The following is a 23402-nucleotide window of genomic DNA, read 5'->3' as shown; positions in this document are numbered from 1 at the left end:
TGTGGACTGTTCGTTTCTTGATTAAAATAAATCAACTGGCCCTCAGCCGGGAGAGCAAGCCCTGATCAGATAGACTTCCAGGGCTGGCCCCTGACACTGTGACTGCTCATTGCAAATGGAAGCATTTGCCTCCAGGTCATTTTTATCTTAGTTTTTACTTTAAAAAAGAAATGGTTGTAATCTGGCATGCAAAGCAAGGCATCTATGGGAGGATAGAGACTGGAGCTTCTAGGATGATTACATTAGCCCCATTCAGGATGCTATTTTATCTTCTTAGTTTTTGCTTTCTTTTTTCACTTCCTTTACACATGATCATCATGTTGGATGATACATGATGAGCTGCCTTAAATCATTTCCCAAACATGCGCTAGCCTTCAGATCCTGGTTTCTCCACTTAACAGCTTTGGAGCTTGGGGAAATTATTGTCCGCATGGCCAGAGATGAATGCCCACCTCACTGCATGGCAAGACATACATAAGATAATGCACAAAGCAATTCGCACCACGAATGCACTCAGTACATTTTAGTTGTCATGATCATAACAACAATTATTATTATCAAAGAAGCCTATAAATATATATGAGTGTACGTGTCCCTACAAGCTCCAGCGGAGGGTGGGGAAGGGCACCCTGGAGCAGAGCTTTCAGCGGTAACTAAGGATCGTCCAGATGGAAAGAGGGGAGCAGCAGTTCAGTGAGGCGAGGGGCACGCACAAAGTCTCAGGGGACGGCGGGAGAGTGGGGGGACCTCGAGGAAGTGTGAGCGGCCATGGCTTGGCGGCAGGCGGCGGCTGGGTCAGTTCATTCATCCTCCAGCGTTCAAGCTACATAGTGGACCTGAAGCCTCTGGGGGGTCGCTTTTAAAATGCACAGTCCCAGGCCCTGAACCTCAGAGATTTGGATTCATGAGGTCCAGGGCGGCATCACAGAATGTGCCTGTTTAATGTGTTCCCAGCGTTCTCCCGGGAAAGGGGTCCTCAGTGTTCTCATTCTCCCTGCGCCACACTGTTCTCCCATCTTCCTGCTGTAGCCACATGCGTACATGCACACACAGGCACACATGTACTCACATGCACACACGTGTACACACACACATACATCCACACACACTCTCTCCTTCCTCCTTCCTCCCACCTTACCCCCAGCTCTGTCCATGGGTCAAATATCAGCCACACATTTTCTGAGGGGCCTTTCTGACCCCGTCTCCGTCCCCCAGTTCTGCTTCCTGTCCGCCCTCATTCCCGCCAGGGAAATACAGAACCAGTACGCCCACAAAAAACACACAAGTCATTTTAATCTTACGGCTCCTGTGACTGTAAGTACCTGGGCAAAGTCTCCGTGTAAATGCGAAGGAGAGGCCAGAACTTGGAGGATCCAAGAGGTGGGGTGGTTGAGTGGGGTGCCCACAAAGAGGCGGCTCCCTCCCAGAACCAAACCCGTCTGACCCATCTCCCTGTCTCTGCAGAGAGTCGTCTGCACGGCTGGCCTCAAGTGGTACCCTCACCCTGCGATGATCCACTGTGTCAAAGGCTGTGAGGTGAGTCCCTAGAAATGATCCTACTGTTACTACTGTTACCGTTATGTGAAGCATGGCTACCATGTACTGTACCTCCGAATGCTGTAAATACCCCTTTAACTGACTTCCTGGACAGGAATCACCACTCCGATTGCACAGCTGGAGGAACTGAGGCACAGAGACATCAACAAACACACTCAAAAACATGTTTAATGGGAAACAGAATCAGGTTTCCGAGCCAGGATTTTCTGCCTCCTCGGCCTGTGTTCAGCATAACATTCACTTGTGAGTGAGGGTGGCAGGGAGGCCATGTGGAGTCAGCATCTGTAATATGCCAGGATTTTACCAACTATCACACTTAACCTTCACAGAACCACATGAGGCAGGTTTTTCCAATTTCCACGTCACTGTTGAGCATCTTATAGGTCGCTCTCCTTCTCCCGTGTGCTCGTCGCTCACTCGCTCTTCGGCCCCAGAAGGAATATGGACCCCTTAGACCTAACCACTGAGTGCAAGGGGAAGGTGCTCTCTGACCCTTCAGCCCTCTGACTTCACAGCATCACAGAGCTCTGTCTCTGCATGTCACGTGATAGGCTTGGGGAGGGGCGGGGCACTGGGGATGTCACCCATGTTTAGGGGGTGCGTCTCATAAAACAGAGACATGTCCATGCACCCCACAATACTGCGGTTCTCAGCTGGCAGTGGAAAGGAGGCCCCGAATTCTGTCCAGGTCCATGGCCCAATCTCTGCTGAAACAGACTAGACTTTGTGCTCTAGATAACTTTGTATTTGATGAAATTCTTAGAATGTCAGGACCAGACATGCTTTTCTGGGTGATCTAAACCTGATGTTTTATTGTGAAGATGGGGGAACTGAGACCTGGATGGTGGTTGGTCTGAAATTTGATAGAATGCTCAAACTGGAAGGGTCCTCAGTATGATCGCATCCTAGTCATCTGTTGGACAGACTGGGAGTTGTGGGCCAGAGAGGGGATGGACTGGCCCAAGACAACCCAGCATAATAGACACAGAGCCAAAGCGTGAACCCAGGTCTCTTGACTCCCAGACGGGTGCATTTTCTTCCCCAGAAGGTCCCCTCCTGCTCACGAACCATCCCCTGACCTGTAAGTGTCGCAAGACAGTCCTCGGGTCACAGATTTTTTTCTAAACATTGGTTAGGGACCCCCTGCGGCATCTTCTCCGGGCATTTGACGCTGGAGCTTTTCAGAACCCCATTCTCCCAAGAGTCAGCCAGGAACAGCCAAACCAAGGCCAAGACGTGGCGGTTGCTTCCGCCCATCTCTCTGGATCGGTCCAGCATTTCGAGCAAAGGAAGCTTGGGTTACCTGGGCACTCAGGGTGCTGAGTCAGCAGTCTGAGCAACCAGTGTGGCAGCAGAATTCGATCCCTCCTTTGACTCAGCACTGGGGCCTAGGAGACCCTCACCTGTCAGGCTCCGAGCCCTGCCAGTGATGCTTATCGCCTTCGCCCTTGCAGATGCCCTCATCTCCTTTCTTCCTTGGCATAGCACTAATAGCTTGTCTCTTGTCCAGGCTGGAAAGTATGCTTAGGAGAAATATAAATGCTGGGTCCAGGGAGGGGCCATCACCCTGGAGTCTAGAGGTAGCCAAGATCCAGAAAGGGTTTGGGACCCTGAGCCCCCAGTCCTCTGCCCCAAGCGGTGTCCAGAATGGTCACTTACTCTCTCATTCATCCAGCCTCACTGGGTGTCTATTCTGTGCCCACCACTACTCTAGGTTCTGAGAATAAAATGATCTTAGTCAAGTGGAAACAGTAACTGTGCTCTCTCTCCCTGAGTCATCTGTGGAACCTTCTTGCCCTCCATCTATCCACACATCCATTCATCCACGCATGCATGTCTCCACCATCCATCCAGGTACTACATGAACACTTTAGGAACATCTATTTGATTAACTTTTGCTCCAGTTGCCAGGCATTTTTGCCGGGAAATCTGGGGTGTACACATGAATGACATGCTTTCTTGTTCATAAGGAGCTCACAGGATAGTAAAGGAAACAGTAAGGAGAGCATTCTAAAATACACACCGAGACTATAACCAAACAGGTTCAGGAAACCGCAGAAGCACAGAACATTTGGGGGGTGTTAGGGAAGGCATTTGAGAGGGGTGATGCTTGACCTAGATCTCAAAGAATGAATTGCTTATAATATTAGAAGTAGCAGCGTGAGAAATACCAAAGACAGGAGAAATCTGTAAGTAGCAGGTCATTTCACATCCCCTTTCTCTAGAAATCCTCCCTTCTCCACCCCGTCTAGTGAGCTCCCACACATCTCGTAATCTCAGCTGAAACGTCGGTCCCTCAGGGACACCTTCACGGAGCTCCCTGGTGAGGTCAGCTCCTTCCACCTTTATCAGACAGCTTCATGTACCTTTCTTCCGTAGCTCTCACCGGAGTTGAAATTGGCCAATTAGGTGTGTGGTTCCTCACTAGAGTGTAAGGTCTAGAGGAGTAGGAGCACTGTCCATGCTGACTCACTTTTATGTCCTTTCTTTTTTAGCACACGTGTAACAAGAAGGAGGCATTCAATAAACAGGGTTGCATAAAGGATGGATGGATGAATGGATGGATACATGGATGGATGGATGATGCATGATGGATGCCTGGATGGATGGATGGATGGATGGATGGATGAATGGATGATAGATGATGGATGATGGATGGATGGATGATGGATGGATGGATGGATGATGGATTCATGGATGGATGGATGGATGATTCATGGATGGATGGATGGGTGGATGGGTGGGTAGATGGATACATGGATGGATGGATGGATGGATGGATGATTCATGGATGGATGGATGGATGATTCATGGATGGATGGATGGATGGATGGATGATGGATGATGGATGATGGATTCATGGATGGATGGATGGATGGATGAATAGATGGATGGGTGGATGGATATGGCTACAGGAAAAGGCACATAGAAGAAAGTAGTTAATGACGAGACTGGACATGTTTCAGAGGCCAAATTTAAAAAAAAAACAACACTTTTTTTTTTCTTTTTTTCCTCTTCTTAATTCTGTTCCCAGGGATATTTGGTTTCTTACATTTGTCTGCTTATATATGAAATTAGGAAAAACATAAAGAACTGAGCCCACAAGTGGATCTCCTAAGGCTCAGAGAAAAGCAAAGGGCTTATCATTTGTTTGTTCTCTCCTGCTTTATTCTAATATAAATGGAATCCTGTGCTTATTAGGGCTGTCACATGACCACCACACCTGTGCTCTCAGCCAAGTGCATGTGTGCACGCGCGCGCGCACACACACACACACACCCCTGAGACACCTGAGCAGAGAAAAGCTCTTGCCTGTTCTTGGCTTTGTTTTGCTGAGATCCGTCCTCCTTAGACACTAACAGGGCAGTAAGAACATGGAACCAGCCATCAGAATTTGGGGCGCAAAGACTCTGTGAACTTGTAGCAGAGATGAAAAGCTAGGAATGCCATAGAGGATGGGCTCCTTGTGAGCTCGGGATGGGATGGAGAAGTCAGGATAGGAAAGGGAGACCCTTGAATCATAGAGATTGTGCTGGGTTGCAATGGTCTTAGCCAACTGATGACATCTTTCCCATCAGTGAGTCACTGAGCATTAGACCCTCACCTGAACTTTAATCAGAGGGGTTTCATATCACCTGCTTTCTGTATATTAAAGGTCTGCACAGTGCTGCCTTTGACGGGAAGGAGGGGATACTCTGAGAAATCAGTGCACTAACACTACCTCTTCACTACTGGGAGTCCTGAGGCCCAGAGAAAATGAGCCCCATAGCCCAAACCATCAGATAACTACCCAGCTGGCTGAGATTTGGAAGACTAGAACCCAGGCTTCCTAGACCACTGACAACCGCCTTCTCACTATGGCAGTGCAATTCTGTAGCATTTCAAAAATGCCTCTGAGAGCCACAGCTGTGCCCAGCATTAAACGAGGTGACGGGGCGACAAAGATGAGCTGGAGATTGCCTGTGTCTTTGAGGAGCTAGGACATGTTGGCAGACTGCACAGGACCGCGAGCTGAGAGCTCGGGTGGGGAGGTCCCAGTGCTGGGCGGGGTAGGCGTCGCAGAGACTCCTGACTTCTCCCTGAGGCGGCTCTGGGTTCAGATCCGTCATCTTTTCCTCATCATTGGAGCATCACAGAGTTGGAGGAACAGATTAAGGAAAGAAATAAAACAACACGGATGGAGCCCAGAATGATAGAGAGAAAAATACCGAGCCAACTTAGACTTAAGTCACCCCTCTGCCTACGAAACCGTGGTCGGGTCCCTTTCTCGCTCCGAGCGAGTCCTCATCTGTGACGTGAGGAGAGCAGCGCCCACCTCACACATTGTGACGCACATGCCGTCGGTGCCCCGTGCTCCTGTGTGACAGGCAGTCCACGGCCACCCAGACCGGCGGGCCACGCGCCCGAGAATTCTAACGTTGATCCTGACAACTCTTGGGCCAGTCACATTCAGCTTCCTGATATAGTTGCATATATTTGATTATAGATGAGTTTTTAATTTACCTACTACCAGGAAAATGTGGGGCAAGGAAACTCAGACGTTCTGACCATTTCAAGTCAAATGAGTGCCCTGCACTGGAAGACGTACGAGGTCTGCGGGGGCTATGCGTTCCCCAGTGCCCGGGAGCGTGTCTCCCAGGACGACCGTGCTTGAGTTAGGAAAAACAGGTCAGATAAGACTCTGATAAATGTAGAAGTGCTGACTTGTCCAAGGGGGCATTGGGATCTGAAGCCAGGCAGAGGTTTGTGAGAAGATGAGGACAGCTCAATGATTACAGCCCGCCCCCCTGCCACTCACTCCAGGGCGCTAACCAGCCACCTTCCTTCCTGCCTCTCTCCTCCTCTGTAGCCCTTCATGGGAGACAATTACTGTGATGCCATCAACAACAGAGCCTTCTGCAACTACGACGGCGGGGACTGCTGCACGTCCACGGTGAAGACCAAAAAGGTAGGCAGTGCCCCTCCCCCGGCGTCCTGCTGCAGACCTCTTACGGGGCCAGGATCACCCCACCTGTTGGACAACCCATTGTCCAGGTTGTGCCAGCCCTCGCCTACCGTGTGTTGTGTTGTGTTGTGTTGTATTGTCTCGTCTTGTGCTTTTCCTGCTTTTAGTCAGTAGTTGAGCTAATGTCATGTGCTTGGAGGTTTGGAGGCTCATGAATGATTTGGGCAGATGTGGCCCCTCACCCTCAACGCTCAGACAATAAAAATGTAAGACGTACTTTTAGAAGGAAGCACAGAGTGCTGGGAGGCCTCCGGCGAGAGGTCGGAGGAGGCTCTGCAGAGGATCGGCATTGGGGCTGGATCTTGAGCGCCGAGGGGAAGGAGTCGGGGAGTGGCCAGGGAAAGGGAGTCAGGGCCGGAGACGGGCAGGGAAGGCCCTGCAGACAACAGGCACTTCTAGGGTCATGGCGAAAGTGCAGGGGAAAGAGAGGGTGGCGTTCCCAACAAGGTCAGTCATGGCTGTTGAGCATTTTATACTTTTGTTGTTCACACCATGGAATTAAGGGTGTTGTCTTGGTGTGATTTTCTTCCTTTGTGTATCAGGATGCAACAGTAAAACTGAAACACTCACCTGCAAATCGGCCACTCACAGAGGGGTGGCCACGTCCACCTTCCTCCTGACCAGAGCTGGGGCCAGAGTTTGGGGCCCCAGCCAAGAGCTGGGAGAGTAGTAGCCAACCTGGGCCGCCTGAGTTGTGATGTCTTCTTGTGGCGAATGAGCGAATGGGCAACTGTTTCTATTTGTGTACTCATCTACAGTCTGAGCTGAAAAATCACTTGATTTCAGGCATCATTTGATCTCATTGCTCGTTTTTAAGGGGAAGGGAACTGTGTTCCTAAGACAGGAAAAGCAAACAATCACAGTCAGTCTTGGCTGACGAGCCCTCTGTGACGACCTGGTCACACTGTTCACGGCGTGAAGGGGTCCCCGAGGCCAGGAGAGGGGGGATGGTCTGTCCAGAGGGCAGAGTGAAGGTAGCCACAGAGCAGAGCTCCTGGCTTCCTATCCAAACCGCCTTCTAGGGCAACGTCCATAAGAGAATCATCCTCTTCAAGAAAGATGCTCTGACCCCAAAATGCAGCACGACTACGGCAGGACCCAAGGGGCACACTCAAACCGGAGGAGTGTTACTGCATCTTTTGGTTGCTCAGTAAGGAGGCTGGGTTCTGTGGGATCAGCTGGTCCTGAATAAGCAACCCTTTTCAGTCTGTCTACCCCCTCCTTTATTGTTTTTTTTTGTTGTTGTTTTTTGTTTTTTTTAATAAAACACTTTCTATTCAAGTACAAGAAAATAGCACTCATTTTCTATTAATGAATGTTATTATTCTTCCCAATTATGACAAAAGTATATATCCTACTTTGGGGAAAATTCACAAAGCAGAAAGTAACCAAAGAATTTACCGGTTACCTTACAACCCGAAAATAATGACTGCTTTCCTTTTGGTGTATTTTACTCTGTGTACAAGTTTGTGGGTGTTAGCGTATATGCATATCTCACTGCATTTCCTCTTGGGTCTTGTTTGTTTACTTCGCAGAGGAAACACACGTGATGATCAGATATTAGTAGGAACTTCTCAGTTGCCTATTGTGCTCTGTTATCATGTGTATGTTATATTATTTCGAGGTATGATCCTTTACACAACCATTTATCTCCGACTTTTGTTTTTGACTCTTGGGTTATGTCAGTTTCTCACGATGACAAGTCATGATTCTAAGGAACCTCTTTACTCGGAAATATTTTTATAGCTGTAATCATTTCTTTGCAATTGAATCTTAGACTTGAAATGGCTGGGACAAAAGGTGTGAGCATTTTGAAAGCTCTTGATATCTGTTGCCAAATGAATACCGTGTACAGTGATGTCTACTTGCTCCAGTGGAGTCAGCCCGTTTTGGAAGTGGACAGATAATGAACTTTGTGTACAGTTGCGACATGTTGTCTATCTAACACCATCCGTCAGTGAAAAGAGCTCCAGTTAAAAGAATTTCCTATCGCCCTGGCCGGTTTGGCTCAGCGGTTAGAGCGTCCGCCTGCGGTCCGGAGAGACCCGGGTTCGGTTCCCGCTAAGGGCACGTACCTCGGTAGCAGTTTGTCCCCGGCCCTGGTTGGTCATGCGGGTGGCAGCCACTCGATGTGTCCCTTTCACATCGATGTTTCCCTCTCTCTCTCTCCCTCTCTCCCTCCCACTCTATCTGTACAAAAATGGAAAAATGTCCTCGGATGAGGATAAAAAAAATAAAATAAAATAAAATAAAAAAAAAAAGAATTTCCTATCAACTATATATAACTCACCTGCTAAAACATTAAAAAAAAAAAAACACCCAAATTTATTTTTAATGGGAAACGTCCTTAAATCGATTGTTGTTTCTAGAGAGTGTTTGGCGGGGACATGAGGTCATGAGATTGAGGCTCAGATGCAGATTCTAAAGTGTCAGAGTCACTTGAATGAATGTGTGTACACACACGTACCCCAAACGGCACTGGACAGTGTTTCCGAGCTGGGTTCCGTTGCAGCAATTACAGGCTCCAGGACCCAGAGTCCGCCTTTTCTCTTTTCCACCCACATTATAAACGTGATCGGGGCTCTTTGTGTGTTAAAGATTCCCCTCTTCCACTTGTTTGTTTGTTTTTCAAATCCTCGCCCAAGGATATTTTTCCATTTATCTTCAGATAGAGTGTGAGGGAAGGAGACAGAGAGAAAGCGAGGAACATCGACATGAGAGACACGTCCATTGGTTGCCTCCTGCGTGACCCCGACCAGGGCTGGGAACCGAACCCCAAATGAGGTACGTGCCCTTGGCTGGAATCGAACCCAAGACTCTTTGGTCTGCGGGCCAGTGCTTCAACTGCTGAGCCAAACCGGCCAGGGCTCCCCTGTTCCACTTTAAACTGTTCTTCCTATCCGGCCGGTGTGGCTCAGTGGCTGAGTGTCGACCCATGCACCAAGAGGTCGCTGGTTCGATTCCCGGTCAGGGCACATGCCCAGGTTGTGGGCCCGATCCCCAGTGGGGGCATGCAGGAGGCGGCCAATCGATGTTCTCTTTCCTTGATGTTTCTCTCTCTCTCCCTTTTGCTTCCTCTCTCTCTAAAATCAATTTTAAAAAAGAAACAAAAATTTTTTTAAAAAATAAAAAATAAACTTTCCTTCCTGCTGGCCGAGGCTGTGGAGTGCAGGTGGCCAGCTTTCTCTGCAGTGAGATGCATGTTCCCCGAGCATGTGCAGGAGTCCAGCCCTGGCCCAGCCGTGTGCGCATGGCAGGCATGGTGCCTCCCAGGGAACCTCGGCCTGTGGAGCCACCGGACATTAGGCAGCGAGGTTCCAACCATGCACTGAATTCCCCTTGTGGAGAGGCCGTGAAGGGTCAGTGTGGGGCCCTGTGGAGAGCATGTGACCGTCAGCAACCTTCCCTGAGGAAGTGACGTTTGTACCGAGACATGGACCGCGAGCAGCCCTCCCGGGGAGGTGAACAGTGGTGGGCCGAGTGGACACAGCCGTCAGAACTATGTGTGACGGGTGGACGGGGGTCTTGGCCTCAGTGATCAGCTGCTAAGCAGGGTTTGGGGTTTTCTTCACATGAGCGCTTTCTGGAAGTCTTTGTTCTGGAGAAGAAAGGTGTCTCCAATTCCAGTCATTCTTCCTCTCACAGTTTGACTTCTGTATAAACCCCGACTTCTTAAAACCTTTCTACTTTCTCTTGCAAACACCCACTACTCCTGCAGCAAACTGGCTTGTAGAGAGACTAGGTGGGGACATACCAAAGAATATAGAGTGCCCTTGAGTGCACATGCCGGATGCCTGACGCGTGTCCTCCGTGACCTCGAACCCGCGTCTCAGCCTCCAGGTGGCTCTGTGCCCCTCGCCCAGGTGAGCCCGTTCTGGCTCAGCGTGTCTGCGGGACTGGCTGGGGTCCGGGCCCCGGGCACTGAGGCCCCATGCAAACCCAGTCCTCTGACTCACAGCTTTTCCTCCTGCTTGGCTGAGGCTCCAAAGAGGAGAGCAGGTGGCGACAGGCTCTGTCCTCAGAGCGCCCGGCCATGACCTTGTGGTTCCGGCTGGAGACAGCCCACTGTCAGCCCAGACAGCCTAGGACCCTTGGGTGTGGGACCCCTCCCCTCGGCAAAAGGAAAGCAGCTTTTGCCCGCCGAAAAGACGGGGTGGGAGTAACGGAGGCTCCCGGCCCTGCCAGTCTCCCTGATGCCCAGACAGGAGTTTCCCGAGTGGGAAGATGCCCTGTGCCGGTGTCCACAGCAGGCAGCCTCTGAGAGCAGGCGAGGGGCCAGATTCCTTCCTCCTACCCCCGCGGCCTTACCTTCTGGTCCCACCTGTCCCCTTGCCCCGGATGCATGTCCCAGGACACTCCCGGACCGCGAGCGCCGGACGTGCACGCAAACTCGTGGAGAGGGCAGGTGTGCTTCTTGAACCCCCTCAGGCCGGCAGTTCCAGTTGCTGAGTGCACGCGTGGCCGTGGGTGGGTCGCGGTACACAGCTTCCTACGTGGGCTCTAGAACCATCCAGCCAGTTAGACACCGGCGGCTCGGAGAGGTGGCGTCATCGTAGGGGTGACCGAGCGTGTTAGGGTTGAGCCTCTCCTGACTCCAAACCTCCCTAGCTGCTCTGTCAAGGGCTTGCTGTTTGCCCAGCAGGGTGCCGGTGGCTTTTACAGGGTCCTTGCTCAGCCCTGGAGCCCTGTCGGAGGTGTTGCCCGTGTAGCCTCCTTCACAGATGGTGCACCTGCGCCCGAGAAGGGTCAGGTCCACAGCCAGGGAGCCGAGATGCAGACCCCGTGACGGAACCGCACAGCCCTGCCTCTAAGCCCTGTGGACATGCACCTCCCCGTGGGGGGCTTCTGGCTTCCCCGTCCCCCTGGACTGCAGTCCTTGGCATGAGCGCCAGACCCAGGCTTGGGCAGCAGCACCTTCTCCCACAGTCCCTCCTGCCAACTCTCCACCCACACCTCTTCCCAGTCCCCAGGGCTGGGTCCCAGCCCCTTGGCCCAGAAGGGTGTCTGTCTGCTCCCTCCGTCCTTCCTCCGTTGTTTATCTCTCCAGCTGTTTCCACATCTGCCTTGCGTGGCCTGGGCCCAGCTGACAGACAAGGGCAGGGCAGTGCAGGAAACTCCGTCTGACAGGGGTGACCAGTTTCGTACCCAGACACCTGTCTGCAGCTCATGGCAGACAGGAAGGGGCAGGGCTCAGCTCAGCCTCTCAGCTTGTCCGTTCATCATTTCCTGTTGGGACCTTGAGGAGTCTCCAATGCAGAGCAGGTTTATAGAATGGTGGCTTCACTGCCCCCCCCCCATAATAACAACAACAAAAAGTAGTCCTTTGTCATTGGAGTCATTCTAAGTAAGCCTGTGTGGGGTGCAGCGGGGGAGGGGACATCGCTGTGGCACGTTCAGCGTCCCCAGGCTTCCTGGAGCAGCGGTCGGTCCTGTGTCAGGCAGCCGCAGAAGGATCTGACCGACATCTGGGAAGGAGGTGCAGTCCCAGCTCTGCGACGTAGCTCTGTGACCTTGGCCAGGCCAGCTTCTCCTTCACTTTTTATTTCTTGATATTTGGATTCCATTCTTATCAGGACTCTCCGCATGGCCTCCTGTGTGAGGGGGTCATTGAGCGCGAACTGGAAGGTTACCAGAGAGTGAGAAGTTGTGAGAAGTTGTCCACCCTAGAAACATGTCTTCGCCCAGGATGGCACGCTGAGGGCATTGAGTACAGAGCCGCCCTATGTACTGGCTAAATCTACGTGAGAACAAAACGTTGCACCCAGAGTAGCCGTGGTCCGTAAGAGAGGGAAGGTCATCGGTACCGTCCGATGGAGAGCAGCCTCCTTCGCAGTGGCCGACACAAGGGGCTGGATGCTGGTGTCAGAGTCGGGGTGCACCTCAGTGGCTTCTTCCTCTTGACTTAGCAGCCAGGACGACCCTTTGAGGACAAGGCAGAGGACGTCACCTGTGTGCTGAGCCCTGCAGTGTCTTCCCAGTTCTCCCAGTGCCCACGAGGCCCTACATACACTGCCCGCCCCCAGTGTCTCTGACCTCATCCCCCATCGTGCCCCCTTCCCTTGACCCCAGCCCACCGGACCCTTCCAGGCCAGGCCTTCTCCTACCTGACAGCTGTTGTCGCTGGCCGTTTCTTTGCCCGAGGACCTTCTCCATTCCTCCGCACCACTCACTCCCTCCCCTCCTCCAGGTCTTTGCCCCGCAACATGCTGTCCACGAGCCCACGCTGACCACCCACCTTGCACCACGCCTGGCACGCCCGCTGGCCTCGGCTTCCGCTTCCGTTTCCTTCCGCAACACTTACCCCTTTGGCACATGCTCCACGACGTCTGTACTTGCTCTCCGGAGCCCCCCTTCTTGCTGCAAGAATGAACATGACTTGAGGGCCAGAACAGGCATCTAGTGGCATCCTGTCGAGTCCCAGGCTCTGATGCTGTGGGATGTGGTGTGCTGGGCCGTGAGCAGGCAGCCTGGCGTGGGCCGTGCTCAGATCACGCCTGGTGGCCTGGTGGGCAGGATCGGCAGACCGGTGTGTGCTCATGGAGACGCTGCCCGCCAGGAGCGTCAGCGAGCTTCTGGGGCGTGCGGCACTGGGGGAGGCACGGCGGGGGCGGTAGGTCTCTCCCGGCCCAGAGCAGCAGGACGGTCCCTGGACGTGGTGGGGAGAGAGCAGGGTGTTCCCGGCAGAGGGCACAGTCTGTGCGCAGACCCAGCGAGGGAGAGGGCTGAGGAAATGTGTCCCTGAGTGAGGCTGGAGCACCGTGCAGGAGGGGCGGCAGGAGGCCAGCCTACAGGGGTCCGGAAGACCTTTATAAGCCAAGCCTGGGAATTTGAATTCTACCCAGAGAGCACTGTGGGTAATTCAATGATTTTAAGCACTGAACCGGCCTGGAAGGTCCCAGAAGGCTTCCTGGAAGAGGTGACAAGTTTCTAACTTGGAAGGTTGGTAAAGATAATGGCAAATGCCCAAGCGGAGGAGCCTAATTCCTACTTCTCTAAAGAGCACCGGCTTCCGGAGGTTATGATGTCCTCATCTGGGGGGTGGCTTTTCCGTGGATAAATTACACAATCCCACCCTGAGAAGTTAGCGTCATCACAACTACTCGCAATACCAGCATTACCGCCACTGTCCCCACAGCATCAGTACCCCCACGAATACCAAGGTCATCACCATTGCCACCGTCATCCATTGAGCACGTGTTCTATGCCGTGCACTGTGCTCAGTGTCTAACTAGAATGTCATACGTGGTCCAAAACCCTTCTGTGCGGTATCATTGCCTCCACTTGCAGACGGAGAAACGGAAGCCTTTGAGGGAAGTCACTCGTCTGATAACATACACCAAGTCCATGAGACTGTGAGAAACCGAGTCCAAGCGTCCTTCTGGTCCAGGCCGGTGCTTCTCTCTACTTTCCCAGCATCCCCCCCCCCCCCCATTTACCCTCACTTATTCACATGTAAACAAACCTCTGTATTCACTGACGATTCTGTGTCCTCCGCCAGGCATGAGTCCACCCTAGCCCAAGGAGCTTGCCTCGTACTCAACATCACACCATAGTCTATCTAGTTGGTCTCATTAAACCTTTCCATCAACACTCTGAATGCCCTGAGACTCGGCGTGGCCAAGCGATCCGCCCAAGGTTCCACAGTGGGCGGTGGACAGACAGGGCGTCCTGACCTCCAGCACGGTGCCTCTTGCTCCCCCGATGGCTCGCTCTCTGCTTGTGGCCTCCCTGAGTCAGGATCTGCCCCTGCCTGTCTCGCAGCCTCAGATGAGACCCGCAGCCAGGGCCTGGCGGTGCATTTGCTTGGGCTGCATTCCTGAGCTCACACACAGGGATGGAGGTGTCAGGCCGGGCAACTCACCCAAAGGAAGAAACCCCTGTGCCTGAGCCACACCTTCAGCCCAGAGGGAAGAAGGAGAGAATCTTGGCCTTTAGTCCTTGACCTGGGCTTGTTGACAGAATCCCCGAGTGGGTGGCCAAGCCATTTATGGGGCGGCCTAGCCTCATGGTGCTGGCTGTCCCAGATGTAAACTGGCCACCGCAGGCGCTTGTGCTGTGGGGGGCAGGCTTCCCTGGGAGGCCGTCTGGGGGAGAAGGTGGGAGCTGTGGGGGAGGCAGGGAACCTGGGAATTCCGCTGAGAGGCAGCTTTATCAGGATGTGACTCAATCAGGATGTCCCAGCGTCTTTCTCTGTGAAAAGGGCCTGGACTCCCACTCTGCCTGCCATCTGGGGGACAGTAGGGAGGAACAGTTACAAACAGGGGTGCAGACCCCAGGCTACCTGCCAGCCCAGTGACTCACCTCCAAGATGTACAACAGGGACAGTAAGAAGAGCGGCGTCATGGTTGCTGGGAGGGGTGAAGGAGAGGACGCACTTGCATTGACGCGGGCCAGGCACGTGGCACGGGAGAGAAGGTGCTTAGCTGTTAGACAAGGCAGCAGCCGCCTGGCCAGGTGGGGAAGAAGGTGCGTCGTCCTTATGCTCACTCGCTGAAACTCGATGTTTGGAGTAGGGTTCAGAACCCTGCATCGTCTTCTTCTTGACTGGTAGTGAAGCCCAGGGCAGGTGTGTTTTGCTCCAAACACTCTGAAGCCTCTATTTTCTCATCTGCAAGATGGGTAGCTAGTAACGGCAGCCTCAGGGGGCAGCGCGGAGTCATCACGCTAGTGTGTGGAAGTCATGTACACGTGGAAGGCCCTCAGGAAATGCTGGCATGTGCATGTGTGTGTGCACGCGCGCATGTGTGTGTGAAGTGGTGTTCGCTGCCGTGAACCTGTACGAACAGGCTTCCCCAGTGTCTCCCAGGTGAGACCAGGAGCACGGGAGAGTGGCTGGGGCCGGCCATGTCCACTCTCCTCCCAGTTGCAGGCCCTTGATCAGGAGGGCACTTGTGAAGAGAGGGGACCTCCAGGCAGCTCCCCAGAGGCGAGAGGCAGGGCAACAGAAGGGGACGGGAATCTGAGCGAACCCTCTGCACAGGCCATGCTGTGAGCTGCTTTGGAGCCAACATTAAGTCATTGACTCCTTCCCAGAATCCCGTGAGGGCTTTCCAAAGACCCTCATCTTACAGATGGGGAGCTGACGTCCAGGAGGGTGCCAAGGACTTGCCGAAGTCACGCAGAGCCCGAGTGGAGCCACCCCGAAGCCAGCTGGTCTGCTCCCAACTCCTTGCGAGCGCTCGGGAAATGCAGCTGCATTTTGCAGCACGTGGTGGAGACAGGCGGCTGCCTGGTCTGCGGCTCTGGCTCCGGAGAGCTAACCTTCGAGGCGTGGCTGCGCTCTCCTAGGGTTCCTTCCCTTCGGCGCCAGACACATTTCTTTGGGAAAATGCTGAGGCGGCCTGGGCTGACCAGGGAGGACAGAGATGCTCACCCACCCACAGGGCACGGAGGCCAGACTGGCCTGACAAGCACACTGGAGGTGGCGCCGTGGTCACTGTGCCTGTGGAGACGCTGGAGGGGCCAGGGTGGTGGGAAGGGAGCGTGTGAGCAGGGTGTGTACAGAATATACATGTCTCGGTCCCTGTGGCCAGGGGGTGCTTTCTGCCGTTCCCAGACTGAGAAGGACTTTCAGACAGACGGGAAGGCACAGACCCTGAGAATCCCGTCCTCATGGACAGATAGGGAAGCTCAGAGAAGGGAAGGAACACGTACCAAGTCAGCCAGCAGGTGCGAGGACCGAGGCTCCCTGACTTGTGCTCTGCCTGGAAATCCGTGAATTCATCTGTCCCTCCATCCACGGGTGCCCTGAGCACCTGAGCTTGGCATATAAAGGCTCAGTTTAGCCATGGCCGGTTTGGTTCAGCAGCTAGAGCATCGGCCCATGGACCCAAGAGCCGCGGGTTCGATTCTAGTCGAGAGCACGCACCTCGTTGCGGTTCTGTCCTGGCCCTGATCGGGTCATGCGGGAGGCAACCAATCGATGTGTCTCTCACATCGCTGTTTCTCTCTTTCCCCTTCACACGCCATCTGAAGACAAATGGAAAAAATGTCCTTGAGTGAGGATATAACCAAAAAAAGACTCGGTTCCATAGCAGACATGGTCCCTGCCTGGACTGAGCTGCATTCAAGGCTCAGTGCTTTAGTACAAGGGGCATCGCTGGGCCGAGAGGGGACCACGGGGATGGTGTCGTTGCTCAGGCCCGAGAGGAAGGAGGTGGGCTGGAGATCAGACGTGAAGAGGGAGAGGAGCTGGCCCGAGAAGAGAGCAGGGCGGAGGGACACTGGCGGCCGATGGCCTCGAAGCAGGAGAGCCCTCGGGGCCCTCGAGGGACCAGCCAGTCAATACCAAGCCCCAGAGAGCGAGGGGAAGAAGGGAGCAGGTGAGGTCAAAGAAGATCCTGCAAGACCTTGAACTTGTGGTAAGGACTTTGCAGCTTCTTTAAGAGATGGAATCTGCTGAATTTTTGCCTGTGTGAGGTGCAGCCGGAAGCATGAGCGAGAAATCAGATGTGGAACTGTCCCTAATGGGCCGGGGAGCCCAGTGGGAAAGAGGTACAGAGAGAACCGTGCAGGAGACATGAGCGGTAACTGGATCATTCCGATGTTAGGACGTGGGCAAGGGCAGGGGAGGAGGACAGACACAGGGACGGGGCAGTTGAGGACAGAGAGGCGGCCCAAGCCGGGGGGTGGGGGGAAGGGGACAATAGACAGGAAAGGTGTCACAGAGGGTGAAATCTGAGCTGGTGGGAATTTGATTCAGCACACCTGTATTTAGCATTAAGCATCTCCTGAGTGTTAGGCCGCGTGCTGGGGCTCTCGCATATTTATTCTTGTTTGATCCTGACAACTGGATCAAATGGGGCATTTAAAAAAATTTTTTATTTTATATTTTCATTTTATTTTTTATTTTTCTTTATTGATTTTAGAGAGGATGGGAGAGGGAGAGAGAAATAGAAACATGGATGAGAGAGAACATCGATTGGCCGCCTCCTGCATGCCCCCCACTGGGGATCGGGCCCACAACCTGGGCATGTGTCCTGACCGGGAATCGAACCGGTGACCTCTTGGTGCGTGGGTTGATGCTCAACTACTGAGCCACACCAGCTGGGCGAAATATAGCATTTTTAAAAATCACACTCTTATAGATGTAGAAACTCAGGGTTCTGGCACGGAAGGGCTTTTCCCCAAAGTGTTCAGCAAGTATGAGGCCAGCGAGGATGCCATCTCGGGCCTCTTGGCTCCCACGCCTGCCCTCTGCCCTTGTCAGGGGCTAGATTCGGACGTGCCTTCACCCTCAGCTGCCCCACGTGGCCTGGAGGGTTTTTCCTATGTCTTTTCCAATTCTAACACTCTGTGCTTCTCCGGGAGGAGAAGAGTGTGTGGGAGAACATTCTAGATCGAAAGGCACCGCCTCCACCGAGGCACGGAGGCTGGGAAGGAAGCCGGAGGACAGGCATTGCTTGGCAGGGCCAGCAGAGAGAGGCTTGCCGGCACCCAGCGCCGTGCGTCTCGGTTGAACAGACACCGGCCAGGAGCACAGCAAGCGAGTCAGAGAAGGAGAGGGCTCTGTGGACCGGGTCGTGAGAAAGAAGAATGGACGGGACTGACAGGTCCCTGCCCGGCGAGTGAGAGAGGAAACAGATGCGTGTGTCTGTGGGTGAGCTCTGAGCACACTCCGACCACTGTGCACCAGGTGTTTTTCGTCCCTCACTTCCACTCATCCCTCATCCCAACCTCAGGGACACGCACGCGTTCACTGTTCCCACCTAATGAATGAGTTAACCAAGGCCAGAGAGGCGGTCACATGCTCCAGGTCACGCCCCAGTCAGGTGACAGGGTTGCTGGGGCTGGTACTTCAGTCTTCCTGTCCATGCCTACATTTTAAATGATTGTGTAATTGCAGGATGGGGAGAGAGGTGGGGAGGGCGGGCGGGCGGGCAAAGGGGCAGAAGGAAGAGTTAGGTACAGAGAGAGACTGATTCCACAAGCTAGAGAGGCAAAGACGCGCTCCGAGGCTCTGTGAGCACTCGGAGACCCTGCCCAGGCAGGAGGCGAATGAGGTCATTGAATCCATCTGCGCAGATGGGGACCCTCTGGGGAACGTGATATGCAAATGTCATGATGCAATGAAGTGAAATCCACTTGGCTTGCGTCGGCCCAGCCTGGGCTCCGGCAGGGACAGCGCTGTGCTCCTTGGAAAGACAGCTCGCCGGCTGCGTGGGGAAGACGCTCGCTGGGCTGGGCTCTGTCTGTTTCTGAAAGGCAGGCAGCCCAAGGTCACGCCAAGGTCACAGAGCCTGTGTAGGGACAGAGTGGGAACTGAAACTCGGGCTTCTCACTTTTTCTTTTAAAAAATGTGCAAATCATTATCCCTTATTTTTCCCAGCTTTTGTAATACATGGCCAATCACGTTGCATGCCTCTCTCACCTCTACTTACGCTAAAATCTATTCCCCAGGTCCTTCAACCCAACTTTATGCCGAATGTCTATGTGAGATGTCCCCGCTGGGGTCTCAGGTCCAGAGCTTCTGAGACGAGCCTTTGTGGTTTTCATCACTGCCTCCCGAAATCGCAATGGCCCGTCTGCGCAGAGACCTGTGTTGTCTTAGAAGACGTGGTCACATCCTTTATTTCACTTGATCCCCTACAGTCCTAGCAGATAGTCCACTGTACACGTCTGTGAACCAACTCAGGGGCCGTACATTACAGTCCTTCACCCTGATTTCATCCAGCCCCAGGGTTCACAGTGCAGGGTCAGCCTCATGTCCGTCCCGTGGCTGGGAAGCGAGGGTTAGGCAGAAGTGGCTTGTCCTACGTGGAATACAAGACTTGTCACTCGCCGCTTTGGGTGAATGCCTGCCCCTTTCTGAGCCTCAGTGGCTCCATCCGGAGAAGGCTGATTGTGTTTGTACCCCTCTCTCGGAGCTGTCGAAGGGTCCGATGTTTCCCTGTTTGGAAAGTGTTTAGCACACTGCCCGGCCTGTAATAAACATCCCGAAAACAAAAACTGCTGGGATAATGACCACAGTGATCTTGCTGAACGTTATCATAGGGTTAGAAAGAAGCAGACCTGTGATTTGAACTGGAATCTGCTGTCCCCCACCCATCCAGTGATTGTCCCCTGCCCTGCCTCTCTGAAAAGTATTGCTTCAGACGCAGCCATCTGGTCTAATTCACCTCTTCTCTCTCTCTCTGCAGGTCACCCCCTTCCCTATGTCCTGTGACCTGCAAGGTGACTGTGCTTGTCGGGACCCCCAGGCCCGAGAACACAGCCGGAAAGACCTCCGGGGGTACAGCCATGGCTAAGGAAGGACAAAGAGCTGTCCAAGAATTCCCAGCACCAGGACCCGCATCCCTTTGGTATTGATTTCACAGCTGCTCGATGGAATGGCCTCTCAACCAGGGATCCTTAGCATCCGACCGGTCTGCCTTTAATTTCACCCAGGAAGGACTCGTAGTGGGGGGGGCGCGTGGACCACGTCTCGCCATGTTGCATAATGGAATGGAATCCCATCCCAAAGTCTTAGGTGGATGACGTAGGCAGCGTGCAGTCCCAGAGCCTCCTAGAACTCTAACCATTTGTCACACAGCCGCGGCAAGAAGCATGTTCTGTGTCTCGGAGTGTGCACATCTGTGGTTAGAGCACACGCGTGCAGACGCACCCAGACATCTGTGTGAGGGCAGCTCTGGAGTCTGAGCAGAGAGAGCCTGGAACAAAGTCAGTCTTTCCTTTCCCAAGCTCGTAGCCAACACTGGCTTCGGGAGAAAGAGAGCCAGACACTGCTAAGACCGAGTGTTGAGACGCTGAGATAGTTCACACCCTGAGGCTTGGGATACGGAGGCCGTGCCCAGTGGTGCGTCCTTTGGGATCGGAAGTGAAATGGTCCCTGATCACCTACTTTCTAGGAAAGTAGGACCCAGGAAGAGGAAAGAATCCAAAGTATACAAAGCCCCCCCCCCCCGCCCCGAGTTTTTCTGCTGCCATGGGGGATTACCCCAAGCCCAGGGATCGAGGCCAAGCTGGAAATGGCTTAGGGTTGCAACGTCAAGGTATTATAAGGGCCCCCTGCTTGAGGCTTGAAGCTTGAGGTTTGAGGCCATACTATCCCTCCAGAACCCACCCATTCCCCAAATCTTGCCTTGGGACCACATTTGCTGCTACTTTTCCTGCTGCTCTATCCTATACATTGAGTACCCCAAGATGGTAGGACTAGGTTAGGAAAAACCCCACACAACCAAACAGTCTGCCTTAAAAGTGACCCACATGTCCCCCTGCACCTCACTTCCTAGCCCTTCTGCAAGAGAAAACCCGCACTGGCCTGCATGGTGAGAAAGTAGGTCCTGCAAGGTTGGGCTTCTCGTCCTGGGAGGGGCTGGAGGGACTTAAGATGCTGGACCCCTTCCTGAGAGTCCAGAATGTCTACTCCAGTGTTCGGTTTTATAATCAAGTGGAACAGTGTTACATTTCTGTGACGGTGGACTCATCCAGAAACTGTTAGAATTGTAGGGACTCTTGAGTGATCGTCCTTAACCAAGCCTTCCTGCCCCTCCAGGCTAACGCGGGCTTTGGTCCTGAGGACCTCACTGTGGCCCCGAGTAGGTCCACTTCCAGAACAGAGAATCACCTTGGGGTTGATCAGTCTGGACTGTGTCCCAGGGAGCCAGCAGAGGGGAAGTCCAGGAGTTCCCAGCCTCAGACGCAAACAACCTGACACGGTCATCATGTCTCCCGGTCTTCCATGTGCAGGGCTCCCATCCACACCGGTGGGTGGACAGCCCTTCCCCGCCCCTGCATTCCACCTCCAAACGTTAGACTAAGTCCAGCACTGTGGAAGGCAGCCTCCACCTCTGGGGCCTCTTTGCCTCTTTCCAGCCAGTCACCGTCCATCCTTCTGATGACTGTGGGGAGAGATCCGTACAGCACGAGGTGGACAGAGTGGTGAAGTTGGACATCATCTCTGAGACCTGGAGTGAGGAAGTGAGGCCACCGCAGGGTCTAGACCAGATGGATCACATATACATTGCTATAAACCAAGTCACTTCGAGTCTAGAGAAGACAAGCAACAAAAGCAAAGTCTAGCGCGGGAATGGAAAACACCCGGCATGGGTGCTACCCTCCTCCTCCCCGCATCTGAGGCAGGTCCTGTCCCTCAGTTACAACCCTTTTCCCACGGGGACACGAGCATCTGCCGAGTGCTTCTTACCGCATCACTCCCAACAGCAGTAAGCTGCGGAGCGAGAACACTTGAAAAGACATTTATTGGCCATCTGTGGTCTGTTATATTTTAAAAAATCAAAAAACCTATCTAGGTGCTTTCTGCCCAGGTGCCCACCAATAAGGGTGCAGCACGGAGGTAGCGTTGTGTGGCTTGTCCTAGATCCGTGTCCAGGACGGTTCCAGAGCAGAGAGCCTGCCACCGCAGTGAAGGCCGGACTTAATCCTTTGTGTTTCTTCCTCACACACTCATATTTTTAGTCAGGACATTTAAAAAAAATAAATAATTACCATGGCCAATCGCTAGCAAAATAACAATAGTTATTATCATTATCCTAGAAGGATTCGACCCACTCTGTACCCCTCTCCAGTGTGTAGGAGCTCTTCTCGACGTGTAGAGCCCTCTCTTGCCCTAGCTGGGTCGGCATCCCATGTGGCATTAGTCAGAAGACGCGAACCAGCAAGGTCACTCCGCTAGCCCTGCCCTTCGCTTGACCGCACTCAGTAGTGCAGACAGCCTTGGAGACCCGGCGACAGCGCTGCCCACGCTGGGGTGTCAGCAACCACGGAAGAACCGCGCCAGCTTCTCTCGAATCGACTCTCTTCCTCTCTCCTCCTTCCCTCTCACCCTCGGCTGTCCCCACCTTCTCCCGCCGAGCAGAATGTCTCCAAGGCTGGCTTCTCCCCAGATGCCCAGATGGAGCTGAGCCCTCTGAGCAGACCTCCAGCCCGTCTCCTTTCCGTCCTGCAAACCCGTCGGCCACACGTTCGCATTTCACCGAGGCCACCGGGCAAGACAGGCTGTGGGTGGTGGCCTGCCTCCCTCCGCACACCGTGGCGGAGGTGGTCTGCCCTGCTTGCGCCAGGCACCGGTGCGCGGCTCCTCCTCTTCCCGGGAGTAAGCGCCTGTCTCGTCCTTCCCCGCATCTCTCATTCAGGAAAAGGGTGTGCTCATGGGAGCCAGGTCAGAGGCGCTGCTGTCTGTGAGCACGTAGGGTTGCGGGTCTGAAGAAGGGTCAGACCGTAAGTAGCAATAAAGGAAAGACGAGGTAGACCTCTCAGGCCTCTCTTGGGAAGCCTTTGTAAGCCACCATCCTAACTGCCTGCCCAGAGGACTTGCGTCACCCTGACACCTACCCTGATTAGGTGCCAACCGCCTCTTAGGGGAAGGCAGTCCTTGAGAAGTCGTTTTGGGGGCTGAGCAGGTGCTACGGAAGGGAGCCATCGGTGCTCATGAGTGACAGGGCTTTGAGGACGGAGGGTGTCAGCTGCTGCTCCTGGCTACTGCATGCCGAGTCACCGCCCAGACAGTTCCCTTGGTCTCCGCCCCACCTTGGCCAAGGCCTACATGCTATTTGTTGAAAATAATTCTTTGAGACAGATTTCAGCTACCTCCCTTCCAGGTTCGGTTTAACTTGGTTGTAACTGTCCATTGGTTACAGGTGTCACCTGGGTTAGAGAGGAAACAGGGGACCAAGAGAAAAGAAAGGAAGGAGACTGTGCTTTCAAGTTACCGTTTGGAGGTTGTGTAGAGTGTTTCTTTACTGGAACGGCTTCAGGTGCAAACATCAAAAAGAAATTGATGGTGACAAAAATGCACGGGTAGCAATTCATAGAAGACAAGGAGATTAAAAGGAAAAACAAAGGCATGATTAAAAATCAGAACTTTTTAAAAACACAACAC

General features: G+C 53.4%; 1 protein-coding gene across 1 annotated transcript in view; it reads left to right on the top strand.

Annotated features, from left to right (window-relative positions):
• Positions 1 to 21645, top strand: part of PAPPA (pappalysin 1) — a 233634-nt gene extending 211989 nt beyond the window's left edge. Inside the window, exons 20-22 of the mRNA XM_036261471.1 lie at positions 1465 to 1536; positions 6407 to 6505; positions 19702 to 21645. Of these exons, the coding sequence (XP_036117364.1) occupies positions 1465 to 1536; positions 6407 to 6505; positions 19702 to 19809 (279 nt within the window). The 3' untranslated portion in view covers positions 19810 to 21645. The remainder of the gene's footprint in view (positions 1 to 1464; positions 1537 to 6406; positions 6506 to 19701) is intronic.
• The last annotated feature ends 1757 nt before the right edge of the window (positions 21646 to 23402 follow it).

Source organism: Molossus molossus, unplaced genomic scaffold (assembly GCF_014108415.1).
Source record: "Molossus molossus isolate mMolMol1 unplaced genomic scaffold, mMolMol1.p scaffold_m16_p_14, whole genome shotgun sequence".
In the NCBI taxonomy this organism is placed as follows: Eukaryota; Metazoa; Chordata; class Mammalia; order Chiroptera; family Molossidae; genus Molossus; species Molossus molossus.
This window is presented reverse-complemented; position numbering and strand designations above follow the sequence as displayed.